Source organism: Odontesthes bonariensis, chromosome 17 (genome assembly GCF_027942865.1).
Source record: "Odontesthes bonariensis isolate fOdoBon6 chromosome 17, fOdoBon6.hap1, whole genome shotgun sequence".
Taxonomy (NCBI): domain Eukaryota; kingdom Metazoa; phylum Chordata; class Actinopteri; order Atheriniformes; family Atherinopsidae; genus Odontesthes; species Odontesthes bonariensis.
In genome coordinates this window covers 19103262-19122515 of record NC_134522.1, presented here as the reverse complement: position 1 = coordinate 19122515, position 19254 = coordinate 19103262, and the positions used below count along the sequence as shown (strand labels likewise).

At 43.2% G+C, this 19254-nt stretch overlaps 1 protein-coding gene across 6 annotated transcripts in view; it reads left to right on the top strand.

The window, feature by feature from the left end:
- The first annotated feature begins 410 nt into the window (after window positions 1-410).
- fermt2 (FERM domain containing kindlin 2) overlaps window positions 411-19254 on the top strand; it is a 37697-nt gene continuing 18853 nt past the window's right edge. For 4 of the 6 annotated variants that reach the window (XM_075448830.1, XM_075448829.1, XM_075448828.1 and 1 more), the window contains exons 1-3: window positions 411-661; window positions 2114-2271; window positions 15439-15672. In XM_075448830.1, coding sequence (XP_075304945.1) covers window positions 2115-2271; window positions 15439-15672 — 391 coding nt within the window. In that variant the 5' untranslated portion in view covers window positions 411-661; window position 2114. Of the gene's footprint in view, window positions 662-1686; window positions 1752-2110; window positions 2272-15438; window positions 15673-19254 lie in introns of those variants that run through there. The other 2 variants (XM_075448826.1, XM_075448827.1) reach the window with 2 other exon arrangements.

Sequence of the window (19254 nt, the reverse complement as noted above, 5' to 3'; positions counted from 1 at the left end):
CGGGATCATAAATGCAGGACACAGTATGACGATAAAAACAAATAACAGAATAAAACAATCAAGCAGCATAGAGACTGTTAAAGTAATTTCCTCCATTACTTTATAATATTCAGTAGGCCTACCAGTCAAAAAGTTTGGAAACACTTCTCCATTCACTTTGAATGAGTGGTAGTGCCCAAAGCTTTGACTGGTTTTGTATATTTACACAGGTTATTTTCTTCTTTTTTTTATTATTATTATTCTAGAATTACGCGCGCGCTCTATTTACTCGCAATAGTCAGTTGTGATTATAAAGCGTGTGGATCTTTGACGAGATGACTCGCAGTTCTCTCAGTGGTCTCGTCTGTAAAGTGTGTGAGAGGTGACCAGCAGGCGACCAGAAAAGCTGACGGGATGAGAAGGAAAATAAGGACTGGAGCAGTGGTGACGTTACCCGCTGTGGACTGAGGGGAGGGAGAAAGAGGGAGAGCTCGCCTCCATTAAACCAAAGCCTGTTGGAAAACTGTTTGGGATACTTCACTTCTTCAGCCAGGTCCCTTTGTGGATTTCTCTCTGTTTTTATCGCCCAAAACTACGTCCTATACATGAATTAAAGAGGGGGAGACTTGTTCTGTGTCGTTTAGTCAACCGTTTTAGTAGGGTTTTTTCCGTCTTTGTGAAGGTGAGTGTGCACATTTAAATGTTCGCTCGTCATGCTCCCCGTTTGCGTTTTTTTTTCTTTTTTTTTTTTTCTTTCTGGTCACGTTTAACCAAAGTTTCTGCTGTTTACTTTCCTGGTAACATCCACGGGGCTTGCCGTTTATTCCCCACACTCACTAATTAACTTCTTCCTTTGGCGAACGACAGCGAAAATGTGCACGCAGCCGTGGGGGTGAAACTGTTGTAAGGGCTGTGCTTACATAATTAACCCGTCAGCCTATTTGTAAGAGTGCCTTTACCGTTATTTTTTATTTTTTTGAAACAGGTGAACCGGCACATTTGCAGAGATTACAGCTGCCAAAAGGTCTTTTCTGAACTTGTATCCGCGGGCTGATCGCCTTTGTTCCGCCGTGCTTATTGACCTGACGGCCGTTTTTTGATCGCCAGGCCACCGTCTCCGCCAGACAACCCCGCTTCACAGACTGACAGATTACAGCTACAGTGCAACTTTTTTTTGGCGGTGACTTTACACCACGGAGCGGATTGCGTTTCCCACCGATGTGGGGCTCACAAATGAAACGCAGCTTTTGGCGTTGTTGGAAGAGATTGCTTTTAGCTCGGCTTCATTCAGACGCTCATATGAGCCAGAGAGCTCCCCAACATTTGCTTTGTATCACGAGGAGGAGAAACATTTAAAAATGTCACTAAAAAAAAAACAAAAATCTTTTGAATTATGGATAAACTACTGTTATCAACCTCTCCTGACACTTAACTAATGTGCCAGTTTATGTTAAAAGTTGCTCCTCGGGCGGTTTATTGTTTGGGCCGTTGTGAGAGACAGATTTTTTTTTTTTTTGAAGCTGTAGCTCCAAAACACCGAATCCGACATTTGCTGTACCGCAACTGGGCTTGGATTGTTCGCAAAAAAAGCTTTCGCTTTCCTCGCAAATGCCCGCGTTGCTGAAGTGCCATTCATCCAGCCCGTAACCCCAGCTCTGTTTTTATCAGTTGATAACCCCGGTGACATCACCGTGACATCAGAGCAACTTCTCATCCTTTGAAAAGAACTCTTCGTGCTGTTCTCTCAGGCTGAGGAGTGTCAGCGATCACAGGTCTGTCTCTCTGCAGGGGACAGACAGCACGAGCCCTTTGATGACGGTCAAATTTGTATCCCATACCATGTATTGGATATCACATTGACTGGAACTAACAGTGTGTCAATTTTTTTCAATGAACAAATTGTGTGTTTTAGTAAAGGAAAAGCAAGTTGGGTACAGATTTGGAACATTAACATACCAAACCCATCTAAGGTCACATGTCAGACACATTATGTCAGTTCAAAATAACAAACAGGAAACATTTTTTTTTGTTTTTGTTTGGCCTCCATACTTGGTCTGTTAAAGTTTCTTCTCAGTGCAGCATGATAGGAGTTGAGTCATCTTCTTGCCCACCTGATGATTTCTCTGTTCAGCAGGATGGCTCTGGATGGGATCCGGATGCCCGACGGCTGCTATGCCGACGGGACGTGGGAGTTGAAGATTCATGTCACCGACCTCCACAGGGACGTGTCCCTGAGGGTCACTGGGGAAATCCACATCGGTGGAGTTATGCTCAAACTCGTGGAGAAACTAGGTAATGCGTGCTCAGAGAATCAGTGTATCCCAAGTGTAATGAATTGATTGGAGGGCTTGGGCTCGATTGGCTGATGTTGACTTACTGGTGTGAAAGACATGACGCCAGGTAACAATGAGCCCTCAGATTTGAGCTGCGTTCCAGTTGAAATGGAGGGGAAAATAAGAACCCTTTTTAAAATTTGATTTCATTTTATTTCAGCCTTGCTGCATGAGGGTTTGTGTGTGTGTGTCAGTAGCTGGTTCGTCTCATATGTTCATATTGTTTGAGGCTCTTTTTTTTTTTTCTTGTTCAACTTGGAATGAAAGACCATTCTGCAATATGTTACTGTTTTAGGAATTAAAATGGCGGCCTTTTTGCTGGCTGCATTTTTCAAAACTTTTGCAGATTACCTCACAACTATAAAAGTCTATTTGTTGCTCACCACGCGTAGAAACGGGGCTTAACGCTCCCAGCAGCATATATGCATTACCAATTAGCAAGGTATAAAGAAACCATACACAGCTTCCCTCCCCCCACTCCAGCATGCACTGTTCTGTAACTGCAGTTATGCACTTGACAAGTTTGGGTGCAAGTAAGCATAAGAGCCCTCTGTCCCAGCCTCTTGAACACTGCCTTGTTTCATGGAGTCTGGAGAAAAGGTCAGCGGCGGTGGCAGTGAGATTTAGGAGTGACAGTTTGTTGTGCGTTGATGGCGCTCAGATGCTCGGAATTCCTGCTGTGCTCCAAGGTTTTATTCCCTGCCTATGGTCCTGTTTTTAGCTCTCCTGTTGGGGCTCCACATAATTGAGGTCTTTGTACTTTGTGGGTTGTCTGTGTTGAGTAGCATCCATGCTAAATGAGTGCAGTGTTGGTTCCATGTGTGGGCCGGCGTGAACTCTAGTCAAGGCACGGTCTTATTCGTTGTTGGAGTTGCTCTCTGTGGCGTGATATGGGGAAAGTCTTTCTTGTTTTGGTTGCTCTTACAAATAAGTGAGGTATTCATTCTTGAAAAAAAAAAAAAGTATTCAATCACAATTGTATTTCTCTTATATCAAATTGTACTGGGGAACCTGGTATTTATTTCTTATCCAAACAGTGTTTCCCTTCGTTTCCACCAATCCTGATTTTCTATTTAGCTTTTCTCGCATGTGCCGCTGCTTTATCACCAACGTGTTGTAAGTCCAGCCATGGTTACTGACAACATTTACATCTCCACCACTACTGCTGCAGTTCATTTGGCCTGCTGAAGTATGCTTGAAGTCAATGGAGGTAGCAGACCTGTAAATTGCTCTGTGAGTGTTTTAGAGCATATTTGTGTCTCCTAACTGGTTTAACACAGAGTGCGGTGTCCTTTGTTACCCTGAGTCAACAGGTGGTTTTGCATTGTAATCAGTAACCCGTCTAGAACATGGGTTTAACACATGGCCACGCACTGCAGGTGACTGTTTACTGATCATGCAGCCAGGATCGAGGCAGAATAGGAAGAGTTTTTGGTGAAGAACAGCAAGACTGAGTGAGCTTAAGGTGATCGGTCACATTCTGTTTCGCTGCGAGTTTTGGACCCCCCCCCGTGATGGACGCTATGGTTGGTAAACGTGTCAATGATTAATCTGCCTCCTTTTAGTCTTTCACTCTGAAGGGAAAGTGTTGACCTCTTGCGATTCAGGTTTTTAGTTTCTTGAGCAAACGTTGCCGTTTGTTGTAACCCTGCTTGCTCTCCGGTGTGTGTTTGATCATTTCGGGACCATACGTTCATCTCGTCTGCCTTCTGTATGCCGGACCAGAGTTTCCATTAGTAGTACTTGTGCATATGCTTCCACACGCGAGGCTGCTTGTGTGAGTCGGTGGGTGTGTCTCATCCACATGGATCTTGCGTTCATCATTCTATTTTTTTCCCAGTGAGCTGCAGGCCTCCTGTCCACACTGCAGGCTCAGATGGCCTTCGATAATGGATTAAATAGAGAAATGCCAGGAAGGCACTTAGGTATTGATCACAATAACAGCCGCTGCTTCCATTTCCCTGCAAAACTCCATGAGAGCACTATTTAAAGCCAAATGATTTACCACCCCCTGGTCCCTTGCTCTTGTAGACCTTTCATCCTTCCGTTGCTTTCCATCATTGCTGCCTTTTCTGCCTTTGTTGTCGTTCTCCAAAAGTGCCATACTCTGCTCTAAAAGCTGCTCCATTTAGCCGGGAAAACGAGTGCTGTCCAAACAGCAGAAGTTTTATTGGATTTAAAGGGAAGGTTCCCAAGTTGCACAGCTTTTAGGCCTGATCATCTGCGGCTTTCAGTAAGTGCTACTTAAGAGCAACAAGTGTCAGATAATGGCACAAACCACTTTTCCGATTGAGTAGCATGTGCTGCAAACACTGTTGACTGTTGCATTCGTTTATGTGCCCCGTTGTCTTGGCTCTGCTTGGTGACACAGAAACAGATGAGGGCAGAGGGACTGGATGGAGAAGAAAATGGGACTGTCTCTCCTCGGGCTGTCTTTCCCCATTGTGACGTTAGCCATGCTGCTAGAATTCCATAAAAGTCTTCCATGAAGCAGGAAATGACTTTCAGGGATAGGCATGTGGCTCTCTGGTGGCTGCCGTCATCGCTGGAGTCTCTGCTGCTTGCTTCATCTGCCTCCCGCTCTCTCTGTAAACCCTCCCTAGTTTCCTCTCTTCCCCATTCCCCCTTCCTTTTTTTTTTTTTTTTTTCAGTTTCCATTTCGTCGAAATATGTTTTTGTGGAAATATTTATCAAAATTATTTTGTCTTTCAAGTATTCCCGAACCATGCCTTTTTTAAATTTGACACCATCCACCCCTACAGACACATAGCAGGGTTTAATGACCAATAGGAAACGCTGAAGTGCACTTTATTATTTTGTGGTTTCTGACCCTGTTCACGTACACTGACTGTTCAAAGTTCCAGAAATAGAAGTTGAACTGACTAATTGGTCTGGTGTGACTCTGCTTGTGCATGTGGTTGTTTCCTTTTTTTTTTTTTTGGGGGGGGGGGGTCGAGGTTTGGCTGTTGTTACCGCCAGCCCACCACAGAGAACTTTCCCTGCATGTCAGAGAAAATGTGTGTTAACATACATCGCAAGTATGTTGCTGACTGTCAGCATCCTGAATTTGCTTCGTTTTTCTTTTTTTTTTCTCAGAGGAACTCGTACATGGAAAGCATTTGTAAGCAAACGCACGAGATGTATTTATGTATTTCTTTATTATTCACGTAGTTTCTTTCATTCATTTCTTCCTCTCTGGCGTTGAGATACCTCTATTGAAGCTTGTGGTGAGCAAAGGAAGATAGCCTCGATTTGACAATGGAGTGCTAGTTTCATTAGGAAACAGACACTGTTTAACACAGGATGCTGAATTTCCTCTGTCCTTTTTTAAAAAAATAAATAAATAAAAAATTTAAGTCCCCTACCTTCTGTCTGCCTTCCATGCCTGCCGTCCTGCCAACTTGGTCTTAGGGGCATTTTTGTCAGGCGAAGGGGACTTTTCAAAAAAATTTTACACTCGTATCTTGGCTGATGATGGGAGAGCCATGAATAGGTCTCTCATGTTTTCCGCACATGAGAGCAGTCTCCTTCTTCAGACATATTACTAAGTGTAATGAGACTCATTAGTTGCGACCGTGGAGCCATGCAGTTTGAAGTGAGAAATGGCCTGGCAGCCTGTGTGATCATCTTACTGTTTAATCTCTCTTACAGGAAGTAGTTAGCCTAAGTGGTGGTCCTGCCCAGGCCAGAGCTTTCCTGTTTCACTGGCAAGATGCTGCTGCGATTGTGCTGCTCGGCACACACACTGCAGATGGGATCTTATGTGGACCACTAGCCTGTATAACGGCGGGTTTAACAGAACCAGATCTATTCTATATGTGCTTTTCCTCCTCGTGCTGTTCTGCTTGTCTTATCGCTGAGACTGGATTGAATGGAAAGTTAGTCGGAATGCAGTGCATGTTAGCCTTTAAGCATGAGCTTAAACTTTTACTCAATGAGTGGATCGGTCATCAAAACCGAACGAAATGGCTTTTCCAAGTAAATCTTGTTTCGATAATCAGTTTTCTGTGACATTTTCTAGCAAAGAGTGTGACATTTCCCCCAAGCTCAGAATATCGCATCGCATCCCGATGTGTTGCTGTTGTACGTTTTTTTTTTTTTTTTTTTTTTTTTTTGAGACTGTATTCATTTAACAATTCAAACTGCGATTACGTCAGCGTTGGCCATAGGAAATTTGCAACATGTCTTTTCATCCATGCCTCACCATTTGTAGCCCGAATAATTCATCAGGAAAATAATCACTCAATGAAGAATGTAATTACTTTCAACCCCCAGGAGGGACAACTTTCCCTTTTTTTATTTTTTTTTATTTATTTATTTATCTTTTTTGTTTTGTGTGTTTTCTCAGCTCGACACTTTGATAAAGGATGTTTATGTTTGAAAATTACAGCAATATCAAAGTGTCCTGTTTGAAATATTTAGTGTTTTCCGCTGCTTGGATTTGTCGCTGAGCTGGTTAAGGATGAGTAAATTCTATTTGGCCTCGAAGATGCGTACCAGAGCAAACTTTTGTTCGTTCCTCTGGGAATCTGGTGCCGATTGCATTTTGTCCCTTTCACCTTCCTGTGGTGCGACTAGCACAGTGGGTCCGTTCGAAGGAAATGTTAAACCTCCACATTGTTGTAGAACCACAAACCTTTGAGTCAATGGAGTAAACTGATCTCAAGTTTTTTTGTGTAGCCTCTCATTCCACATTACATTAATTTCATACCTCCCGGCCTGACGCTCTATAGCTTTCCTTTACAACACCAAGCAGCAGGACTTTGTTTTCATAGCCCAAGGAATTGCTTAATATCAGCGGAAAGAAATTGTGGAAATATTTGGGGGTAACCCTGTCACTCCTAATTTCTTGAAGCCCTAATCATTTTATTTGATTACTGAGCAGCTGTGAGAATGCAGAAGTTTTGTTTTTACCGTGCGGGATCACCTCAGGGTTTGCAGAGCTGTTGTAACAGTATCCTGTCGTCCAGCTCTGAGGTATCAGTGGGCCAGGGCATCGCCGTCCTGAGGGGACGTAAACATTGATAGAGCGAGAGATGAATATTGTATATCTGCTCCATTGATCCATTACAGAGTTTCTTTGTAATGTCATTATTCCGCCAGGGCCCCGAACACTTAATTGTATAAAGCTGGGTCAGGGCGGAGAGGGAGTATCCCCACTGCTTTGCTGTGTTGGGATTATGACACAAATGGATACAAACAGTCTCTGAGGAGGCTTCCTTTAATAGCCCTCTGGCCTTTTCTAATGCATTAAAGTCAGCTCTGCAGACCCCTTTTTATTGTAACAGGCTGGTTGCGCCTAAATTTCCTGTTTAGATTTTGGATTCGCTTTATTCCAAGGGAAAGTGCTTACTGGCTTTCAGTGGTCTAAGAGCCTGGTTCAGCCTTCATACAGACCCACATTTTTATCCAACCTTTTGCCTCTCTTTTGCCGTTGCAGTAAAGCCATTTGAAAAGCCAACTGGCTTTTTTTAAGTTGTGAGGAGTAGCAGTTGATCCGTTTTCCCTGGGTTTCTTTCCATTCAGACCTGACGCAACACATGCCTGCTTTTACTTTTGAGGCCTGATGAGATGCGAGTGTTGCAACAGTATTTTGGGCAAAGCTGGTGGTTTTACAATAAAAGCTCAAAGGTTGAACCTATATTTCATTTTCCGAGTCTCTTCAGAGGCTGAGAAATAAAAGGTTTCGGTATTTTGGGAGAACCCTGTCATTTTCTAAGGTGTGTTTTACAGAGAGCTTCAGGTTAATATGCATGTTGGGCGATCTGACCAAAAAGTGGACATTGCTGAGTAGGTGAGTCTGTCTCCCGCATGCATCCTGGGTGATCACCTCTGATGGGATCTCAGTTACCTGCTTTGTATGTAAATAAACACGTAACCTACGTCACGCTGTCGGCCGAGCAACAGACAGGACGTCAGGAGGTCTGATATTCCCGAAATACCATGAATACACACACTGAATGTGACCGTGAATGATCATTATTCGGACAGTGACATGTTTCGGTGGTAGAAATTTTATTGGTCTGGTCCCTGAATCTGTCCCCAGGACACATTGAATTATCAGAAGAATGTGAACAGAGGTATGAGCGATCCGATCTGAATTCACCCTCAATCTATCCTTAGTGTGTCAACAAGTGCTGCCCACTGTGGCGCATGTTGGAGCCAATTATGAACAGTCCCATTGGGTTTGGACTGATGTCTTTGTATCATGTAAAAGTTGTCCAGATGTGAATTGGATCTTCTAATACTTTAATTAGCCCTGAATGGAAATGAGATTGTTATATAATTTACAGTATCGTAATTACCAAAGGAAAAAAAATCAACCAAAGCAACATACCCATCTGATTTTGACTCGTATGTGGCTGTAGTGCTAGTATTGGTAGTACACCAGCATAATCGGTAACACATGAGAATGTTCCATGACTTTTTTTTTTTTTTCTTTTTTCAGGCTCAGCGAGTATTGCATATTTAATGCCTGTAAAAAAAAAAAAAGACATGTTTGATGGTCTGTTGGCAGAATGCTGAGCTGTTGTATAATAACAGGCCTGTGAGTTGGAGCAGATCACTGCATTTGTCAGTGACTGAGTTGGATACAGATGAGTTTCGTTTGCAAAATTGATGTTCGTATAGATGTATTTTTTTTTTTTCTTAATTTCTTGTGAGCGTGTTGGGGGTGTTTATGCACATTGCTGCGTTTAACGGTGGTTGTTCGTAGCAGGTGAAAAAGGCCATGCGTTGCCAATTTAAAGGAGAACTGCGGTATTTTCAACATTAAGTCTGAGTCGTCTGCAATGTTTTAGAACCCCCCTCACCGCTTTTTTGATGTTTACTGCTGTCTCCGGTATTTGCCTAATTTTGATTCTTCTCAACCTGCTTCAGAATGGCAAGTCATGTGCATGTCCTAAAAGGTCCATAAAAGCACCATAAACGTCCGTTTTCAAAATCATCAACTCACCGGAGTGGTTACTGGTGTGCACTGGTAATCCATATCAAATTTCGTTGCGAAAAGTTGCTTCTGTCGTGTTTTATTTGGCAGCTCGTTCATGCTCGAACTATTTTCTTAGCGGTGGCGGAGTAATATCAACGAACATCCAGTACAAAATGTCAAATAAAACAAATTAGGCAAATACCGGAGACAGCAGTAAACATCAAAAAAGCGGTGAGGGGGGTTCTAAAACATTGCAGACGATAATGTTGAAAATACCGCAGTTCCCCTTTAAACATTAGAACATTAGAGCTTAGAAAAAGCCCCACAGTTACTTCAACTGTCTCTAACTGTAGAGCAACAGAATGGCTCACTAGAGAACTGATTGACTGTCCATCAAAAACGGCACATTTTCCAGCTTCTTTGTGGACTCGAACACACCTGGAAACATGTGTTGGAACTGCAGCATTTGTTTGAACAGTGTGCACTGCGTGTTTAGTATCCAGCATGTTGAAATACTCCCGCCTGTATTTTCTGTTTATTCACCTTTCACATTCGCTCAGTCCTCCACATTACTCAATCTGTTTTTAGACATGAAATACACAACACTGATGGCTTCATCAATCTGTGGAACTGACGGCATCGAGTCACTTGGACATTGGTCGATTTTCCTTTTTTTAGATGTTCCTCACACCGGTGATTGTGAGATTGGACACCTCATGAAGTGTGTGGTATATTAAAGTCCTAATGTCCCCACAACACCGTGTCCTATTGCCATAACAATTCATTTGAGCAAGCCAAACATGGTGGTTGTTTAAGACATTAGTGGGTGGATTGAAGCAGCTGAAAAATATCTTTAAGCCTATTGAACAGCCACTGTTATACTCATTTGGGTTTGATTGCAGTGCTGTGACAGTGTAGCTTTTTTTTTTTAAGGAACAGCACGGTTCTTAACTCTAGAAAAACGAGATCTTTTACTTCACTTGAAGACATTTTCACACCGTCACGATTGGAAGCCACACAACACAGACAAACATTCCCATCGAGCTAACATTCGGTCGCATTGTATTTAACACGGTGGACGTGGATTGGAACGGTTGCAAATGGCAGAAGCTTCTGCTGCAGATCAAGCTCGTTTGACTGCAGTTTGCTCTCGTTCATTTGGCTCAAACACTGAGTAGGAAAGGTTGGACGTCGTTGGTATTTATTCAGTGACTTGATCAGTGACAGCTTATCGTAACTCAGATTCATCTACTACTACTGTGCTTTTTTTTATTTTTTATTTATTTTTTTTATCAGTTGATGCGATTGCTGCTGTTCAGACTGTGCCATGTTGAAAGTGATATCTACTTGTTAATACGTCCAACCTAGTCAGATTGCTGTTGCATAATGGTACAGAAAAGCACCACGAGGCTCATTAAGATGTGACGGACACTTTCAATTCCTCCAGAATAATGGGAAGCAAAGTGTGCCAGAAAGGGGCTTTAGTGATTAATTTCTGCTGTTTATTGTGCCACAGTATTAACTGTTACTCAGTAGTGCACAGCTTTCGGTTCTCCTGGAGATTCTGCATTTCATTTCGGGTTTATAATAAAGTCCCCGGGTTGTCGGGGTCTCTTCCTTGACCTCTCCAGCCGAACAGCGTGGCCATTTTGCTTCATCCGACTTAAACGGTGTGCTGAATTGATCACAATCTGTTCTTCTTGTGTCACCAGTACAAAAAACGAGTTTTGTCTGCTCCTCTGCTGCCACTCCTGTCACTGATATGTTCAGGTATCACTTCAGTCTCTGATACCCTCCCCTGTGACTCTTTATCTGGTGTCTGCAGTACAGATACTGCCATCACCTGTCAATCCAACCTGCTGATATCGCTAATCTCTGGCGTGAGAATGTACGAGCCACAGAATGCGTAAATGCCGTTTACAGTAGCTCTAATTTAGGGACAGTGCAGAACAGTTGCTTCCTATATCTTTGCATGTCAATACTGACCTTCACCCCACTTCACATGTGAATTATATTTGGAAACAGAAGGGCTTTCATGTTGTTGAGTGGAATGAACTGCATGTTTTGTATGCGAGTACGTGAGAGATGAGTCTAAGAATCCCCGAGCGCCGTTTCTGTTGTGTATGAAAACAAGTTGTCGCCTTGCACCATCGCCCCTGTGGCGTCAGCCACGAGTCGCCAAGGAAACGGCATGACCAGTCTCACCCAGCTGTATTGTTTTTATCAGCCGATGGCTGAAAACGACAAAACCTTGAACTGTATGAACATGCTGTGGTTGGTAAGGGAAAAAAAACCTTTTTATTTGAGAAAAAAGGCTCGCTGTACAAATGCAGCGAAACCCTGTGACCTGCAAGAGTGTCCTCATGATTCATTTCATGGGCCTGGGTTTTGCTTTGTGTGTCACCTGACTTTAACTGCTGTGCTAGTAAAGAGAAGAAGGAAGGATTTGATTTAGCTTTCTTCCACGTTACTGTTCATCACGTCTGCTGCTGTATAGCTGCACAGATTGGTTATGATTAGTTCATCAGTTGATGAAACTGTGTACGTCTCTTGAGTTGTTCAATTTGGTGCTAATCTCAGCGATAGGCATCGGTGACTGAATATCTCTGTATTTTCAGTAGATTTTTATTTATTTTTTGTCATTTGGTGGAATTAAACAGACTAATTGATAGTTACTCTAAGCTTTATTGAATGGTGATGGACGCTTTAGTTGTTTGACCGAGAAAGAGATCACAAGAGCGATTATTAAAGTATGATGTCGGGCAGTCTCATTTGCTCATGGTATCGTGGCCGAACTTCATGTGCTCAATTTTGAAATGCGTGCAACTGTTTTCTTGGTCAGAACTGATTAAGTTGACCTCAGAGGTCGGTGTGTTTTGCATGCATCTGTCTCAGTCAACGAGTGGAAATTGTTTCTTTCTACGTTTTGTTCGCCTCGCCATGCAGGTTATTTGTCATATGTTGGAATAGATGAATTGAAGATGCAGTGTATATTTGTGATGTTCACTTGTAGACTTTGATTTTGAATGTTCTCCTTATACTTGCTGCATTGTCATTACGTTCCCAGTTAGACCACCTCCCCTGTCCTCTCCTTGTCCTCTCCATCTCTCCTTTTAATGCCCTTTCTCTCGTTCCCTTTTTTTTTCATTCTCTCCAACGTTGCCCTGCCCCCTCCCCCTTCCAGAAAAGCCTCCATAAACATAGCTGCCTCCTAATGTAAACACCACAGATACTCTGGCCAGAAAGGAAAAGATGGAGGGAGTGAGGAGGAGAGATGTGGAGGAGAGGGAAGTAGGGACACTTCAGTCTTCATTATAATTCTAATGAAAGCCCTTCAGACTGAATACCTTTTGTGCCTTCAGTGATTCATTTCAAGTAAAGATGCAGAGTTTGCGTATTTGGGAAAAGGAAAGCTTACTGAGCTAAGGTAACATTAATCTGTGTCTTTTTCTTTTGTCTTTAGATTGCATCTTTGTCTTTGGTATCTAGAGCACGAAGCAGAGGAAGCAGCCCTGGTTTAGAGCTGTGGTGGTGAATGAGAAGTTGTCGGTTTGGCAGAATTTATGAATTAATTTTCCTCGTTAAAGCACAGGCACACGCAGCACACAGCACTGATGTAGTTAATGGATGGATAAGAGGAACATCCGCCTCTCGACAAATACTCAAACCCACACACACAAAACGCACAATCTCCGTTACATTTGTCACGTCTTGCAGAGGTCATAAAACATGTTTTCTCATTTTGTTTCCCCTCCCCATGTCTTTTAAGTGCTGCACGCGCACGAACATGCATTAAGGACTGTGGGTCCACATTTGATGCACCCAATTACTTAGGCCCCCCCATTCCTCTGGCTGCTGCATTACGTCAGGCTTGGCAGGCTGTATTTTTAGATGGTAGATGCCATTGGCCCCGTCTCATTCGCTCTGTGGATTGGGTTACCACAATATTGCTGAACGAGCCCAGTGTAAGCCTACCAGAGCTGCCTTATCCAATCACAACACATCGAACCACTGCGTAATGATGCAAGCAAGGACAGGGGAAGGCTGTGTTCAGTGAGGTTTTGGCGATGGGCAGTGACAAGGAAACGGAGAAGAAGGGTGTATAGGGAGACCACTCGGGACGAGTGTTCATGTCTTTCCATAGATTGTATGCTGGAAATGCTTGCTGAGTTTGAGGACGTTTCTTTAGAGCGTTGGCCTGCGGTGAAGACCTGAGTGCCAAACGTTAATGCTAGCTGTTCTGCATCGTTCGCAGACACCAGAAATTACAAGGTTGTTGGAGGAAAAACTGTGAGCAGAGTTATGAAAATACACTTTGGATTATTTTCAGTTTTTCTCTCCACGCGCTCTCTCATTATTTCTGCCTTTTAATAGCTGCAGGAAACTTAAAGGCGTAGTTATGCTGATGCTAGAAATGAAGTCGCCCTCTGCACAGCTGAGGGACCAGCGTGGAGCGATGACAGCGGGGCCCCATGCTGCTAGAGTAACTCGCACAGGGACTCGGAAAGCTTGGAATGTTTTCACTCAAGTTCCAAGTGTTTGCCCGTGGGAGTGAACGGCATAAAACCCAACAGCTTGACAAACAACCCCCCCCCCTCACCTAGAAAATTCTACACTCCTTCTTAAACTGGTGCTCCTCGTCACAATCGATATGATAATCTCCCCCTCAGCTCGGTTAGCTTTGCTCACATCACAGCAGTCTTGTTTACTTGGTCTAAGCAGGCAGTCTGATGTTTCATTCACTCGCTCACTAATCCTATAGACTCAACCCTGAGACAAGGTTGGCAGAGAAGTGTCAGTAATGCATATGTATGTACTTCCCCTAATGTGAAGTAAAGGTCAGTGAAAACAACAGCGGCCCGCGAAAACGGAGAGCCTCTCAAGGTTGAGGTAATCATGGCAATAAGCTGTCTGACAGAAGGAAGAGGTCCACATAAAGAGACCAAAGGGTATAATATTCGGTTTATAGCACGAATGTGAAGAGCATCAGCAGTGCTGGTTATGATGGAAAATCAAAACTGTCAGGTTGATAGTAGCTGTTTTTGTTTCCCCGCCGTATAATGAGGTGATGCTTTACTATACAACACGCTACCAACCTCGAATGGAAAAGCAGGTGGTCAAAAAAAAAAACTTTAATGGGCATAGATTATAATTGTCATTATTTGAAACCTGAATATTCCTATATGGCACTACATCTATATTTGTATCGTTATCACCTGGCTGACTACTGACTTCTCCTTGATCGAGGTACATGCCTTTTAACCCCCCCCCCCCGATGCTGCAGTAGTAGAGTTGAACCAGTTCAGATAAAAATGTTTTGATCAGAAGATGACTAAGCACACGTCTCCGTCTGGGCACAGTGATTCAAAGTGGAGAGAGACCCAGGGTGATACTGAGATTTAGCTGGAGAAGCAATGAAGGCGTAGGTGGGCGGAGAGACTGAGACGGAGCATTTGGAAGTGCCTGCCAGGACTAATGCTCAAGTAATGACATCACTACAAAAAGGATATCTGAAAGTAGAGTAATGAACTAAAACTATAGGCCTGTGTGCTGCATCTTAGTTGATTTAATTGAACTCTTCCACAGCTCTTTCACTCTTTCACTGATTAGCAATCTAAACAGAACCTCGGTCCATGACTTTGCTGCTCACATAGAAACCAGGTGATCCGCAAAAGAGAGGCCTCGAGTTCCCTCAAATCCCCGCAGCTTTCTTCCTTGCCCTTGAAACCAGACACATGCACGATAAGACTACAGGTTGGTCCGCATTGTGCAGTGCTCCTATGGAGCAAAAGCCCGGGAGCTATACGGGGTTTTGGGTGCCTTGTGTCTGTTTTAAAAGGATCACAGTGTGACCATGGAACAAAGAGGGAGGTATGAACCTGATATTCCCCCAGTGTCACGCAAACAGCCACCTCTCTCACACAACCCTCTGATCCCTATCACTTTGACTGTGCTGCCTCCCTGCAAATCTTTTCTAAACTCCTCTAAACTTCTCTAAACACCCGAAATACGCGCTGAAGAGGACATGCTTGGTACAGTCTGATGGGTACAGGCTGACCGCTCTAATTAAACTTTGAGTTGTTTTACAGCCTATGTCCCAGTATGTAGGACAAAGCAAATGAAATTTTCATTTCACCTTCTTCACTGTGCCTTTTTACTAAAAATTCATCCACTCTTATCTGTTCTCCTGTATGCTAGATGTGAAGAAGGACTGGTCGGACCATGCCCTGTGGTGGGAGAAGAAGAAGACATGGCTGTTGAAAACACACTGGACGTTGGACAAGTATGGGATCCAAGCTGATGCCAGGCTGCTCTTCACGCCCCAACACAAACTGCTGCGCCTCCAGCTGCCCAACATGAAGCACATGAAGGTCAAGGTGAACTTCTCAGACCGGGTCTTCAAGGCTGTGTCGGACATCTGCAAAACTTTCAGTGAGTGGGAACACCGACACGCTTTTCAGGACATCAGTTTTTATTCAAGATGGGTTTTAGTTTCAGTGGAGATGTGGAAAATAGTTGAGGATGAGGGGTTACTGACTGGCAGAGTTATTTGAATGCAAGTTTTCTGAACTATAGACTGTTCGATCCAGTCTCCATGGACATCCTGGAGGTACCCACCCTGATAAACTGAAAACAACCTCTGGTGATATTATTTTTGGAAATGCTCTGCCTCAAACTTTGCTAATCATGTCCTTCCTCGCGCTTTGTTTTTCTCTGGCAATTTGTTGTGTTTATTAAACACGCTTAAAACGACGCAGTCTGGCAGACCAGTCTGAGGATGTGTCCTTGAGCCCAGGGGTCTATCTGTCCCAATGTAGTGTTTAGTATACAAGGATTTTCCATCTTTCCCAGCCTTAAAATACACACCGAAGTACACACTCATATACATGTAAATAACTCATTTCTTGCGCGCTCTGTTGCTTAAACATCATCTTTTCTTCTACATGCTCTAAGGGTCACACACATCCACACTGTGGATATCGTGTATCAGTGGCTCCATGCTGATGTGTCAGAGGTCACATGCTGGACCCCAACAACCCCTGACCTGCTAACTCCCACTTTCCGCAGCAGAAGCCTCACCCTCCGCCCCTGCCTCTTAGTCACAATCTCCTTTTGGGTTAGTAGATTTGGAGAAACCCCCCCCCCCATATAAACCCCTCCATAAGACGGGGTCACAGCACACCTGTTGTGTCTTTGTCACAGAACAGTGTGCAGCCACAGAACGGAGACCCCAGCAGCAGTTTTCCTGGTTTTCTTGGCGTTTACATGTGGCATTCAACCAGTTCCGTGACGTGAAAGAATAAATTACGCACGCCATTGAATTTAAATGTAAAAAGAAGCTGTTGGAGGCAGGGAGTTGGGGGGGATAAACAGCACTGCAGTCTTTGTGTCAGCCATGGCTGATCAGTGTGACACTTTCAGCTCCGAAGAAATTTCGAACAAATTGCTTTTAGCTGACTTGACGCATGGCAGGATGTGGAAGGTCGTACGGTGACTGTAAGGGTGGTGTGTGTGCGTGCCGTCATATTTACACCACGGTGCTTATTTGCTCGTTAGCCGTAACAGATAATGTACTGTAACTTTATGACACTCGGCTTGGCCTACTTACAGATGGTCTGGTCTGGAAGCGTTTTCTTTTTTTTTCTTCGCTGGGTAATTTTGAGTTTGACAATTTCCTGTGAGTCTTTTCTGCTGACTGCCTGTGAGCTGCAAAGCATAGAGAATCGAGAGGGGACAGGAAGAGATGAGGGCTGTCCAACTGGCCTTCGCTCCAGACAGAAGAAAGGGAGGGGTCGAGATACTTGAAGATAGAAACAGAAAGGAAAAGCTAGTGGGATTTTTTTTTTTTTTTTTTTTTTTTTTTTTTTCCCCTTTACTGGCAAAGAGGTTCAACAGCTGTTGTAGTTCTTATTCTGATTTCTTTGGAGGGGTTTTACTCTGGTTCAGTGTGGCCAGCTGACCAGACATGAACAATGTCCTGTTCCAAAACAATTTCTGAGCGAAGTCCTCTCATGCATCATTCGGCTGTTTCAGTCAATTTTTCCTCATTATGTTTTTTATAGTTTGAGTGATTTTTAGGCTGTCGGTTGTCTTGTTATCTGAACAAATATGTTATCCTCCAACTTCTACTTTGTCTCTGTGAACATCACATATTGTACAGGGACAAAGCATGGAAAATCAACATAACACTCCAAGTTAAACGCTTAGAGCGAATTATCCCAGCTGTGCTTTTCCCATGTCTAAAGCAGCTGTTTTCTGACCGAGACGCAGTCCATCTGGGCTGACTGGGTGAGAAGAGAACTCGGCAAAAGGTTGATTTACTGTAAAATCTCTTGGTTCCACCCCCATTTGGACCTTTAATTCCATTTGGCACCTCTCACATCCTCTGCTACACTTCTTAGTTAATACTTAGGAAGTAGCATAGGGGATTTTCTGCTTTACCGTTCAGGATCAAATTATTTAAACTTTTCCAATAGTTCCAAACAGTCCCTAAAACCCGTTTTTATTGTTTGTTTAAGATATGATATTAGTTGTGTACTTATAGTGTAACATATGTAGTTTTATTTAGTTGTGGTCTGATAGATATTGGGGGAAAAACAAAGAAAAATGTCAAAGCTTCGCATTTTAGCTGCTTGCTCGTTTAAAGACTTAAATGATTAATGCATTGTAGATGTTGTCCTCCCACTCAGAAGAGTCAAATACAGTTATAAGTCATCCTTTGAGCAAGCACAGAAAATGCACTCTTTACGACTGACTAACACATGACTGTGGAGCAAAGAATCTGTGGGGTGAAAAATAGATGCTTCTTTCATCAAAGAACCACTTCAGGATAACAAGAGTCAGGCTGCTCCACTCAAACGTAATGTGTAAGCAGTCTTTTACAACCGTATGTGCGAAAACAGGCACAGTATTATTCTCTGGAGCATGTACTGTAACAGTACAGTGAACGGACTTGCATGACTGGAGAAATGGATGACCAGGCAAGAAATGAAAGAGACTCCAGTAGGCTCGTGTCTGCACTTCACACTGTAGGATGAGGTTTGACGCAGGACGTTGACAGTTGAGTTCTTTCTCAGGAAAGTGTTGGTTCGACTGCTTTGTCCTCCAGAAATCTTTCTGAATTTGTGTTTTTATTTTCTTTTGTCCAGCAGATTTATGGTCTGTCAACCTGTGGGCTGCTTGACTGGGCCCAAGTGCGCTGACCACTGTTGTTATAGCATGAAGGGACTGTGGTTTGGCCTAAACTCTGACTCAAGTCAGAGTTTAGGCCAAAGTGTGTGATTATCCTTTTTTTTTTTTTTTTTGTGTGTGTGTGTGTGTGGGGGGGAGGGGTGTAGCTTTTTAGCACCTTTTCTGCCTCATCTGCTGGCTAAAATGAACTTCTGTTACTCTCCCCAAGCCAGTGGAATTCAGTGAATGTTGTTTGTCCTCAGGGTGAGTGGAAATGGGAAAAGTGATTTGTTTGCTTAATTTGATTTAATGACCTTCACTGTCTTCAGTTTGTTAAAATAATATGTACACAACATGCACATTCTGATCTTTTTTTTTTTTTCTTTCTCAGATTAGGTAATAAGCTTAAATTTAGCTTAATTTGTTTATTGCACAGAATTAGAACATCATTTATTGTTCGTGAGTACTGATCAGTCGTTCCCTCATCCCAATTGGTATATCTACATTTGCAAGTAACCATGGGTTAGGATGATGAAATCAAACATCTTTTATTTTTTTTTATTATATTTTTTTTTTAATTTTTTGTCCATGTAGGGTCTCCATCCGTTTGAACGGTAAATTTCAGTGTTGTAAAATTAGACTGTGATGGTGTTTGTGATTCTTTGTGGCTAGCCTTACTCACTGCAGTGAATCATCTGTTCCAAGGAGTAGACCTTCCAAGTCCAGCTGGCTCTTAGTCAACCCCTCTCCTCTGGCTTCATGCCTGGTTCCTGCCTGGTTCCTGCCAGAAGTCTGAAAGATGGACGATTGGGGTCTTATTGTCCAGGTGTCATTTTTGCTAAT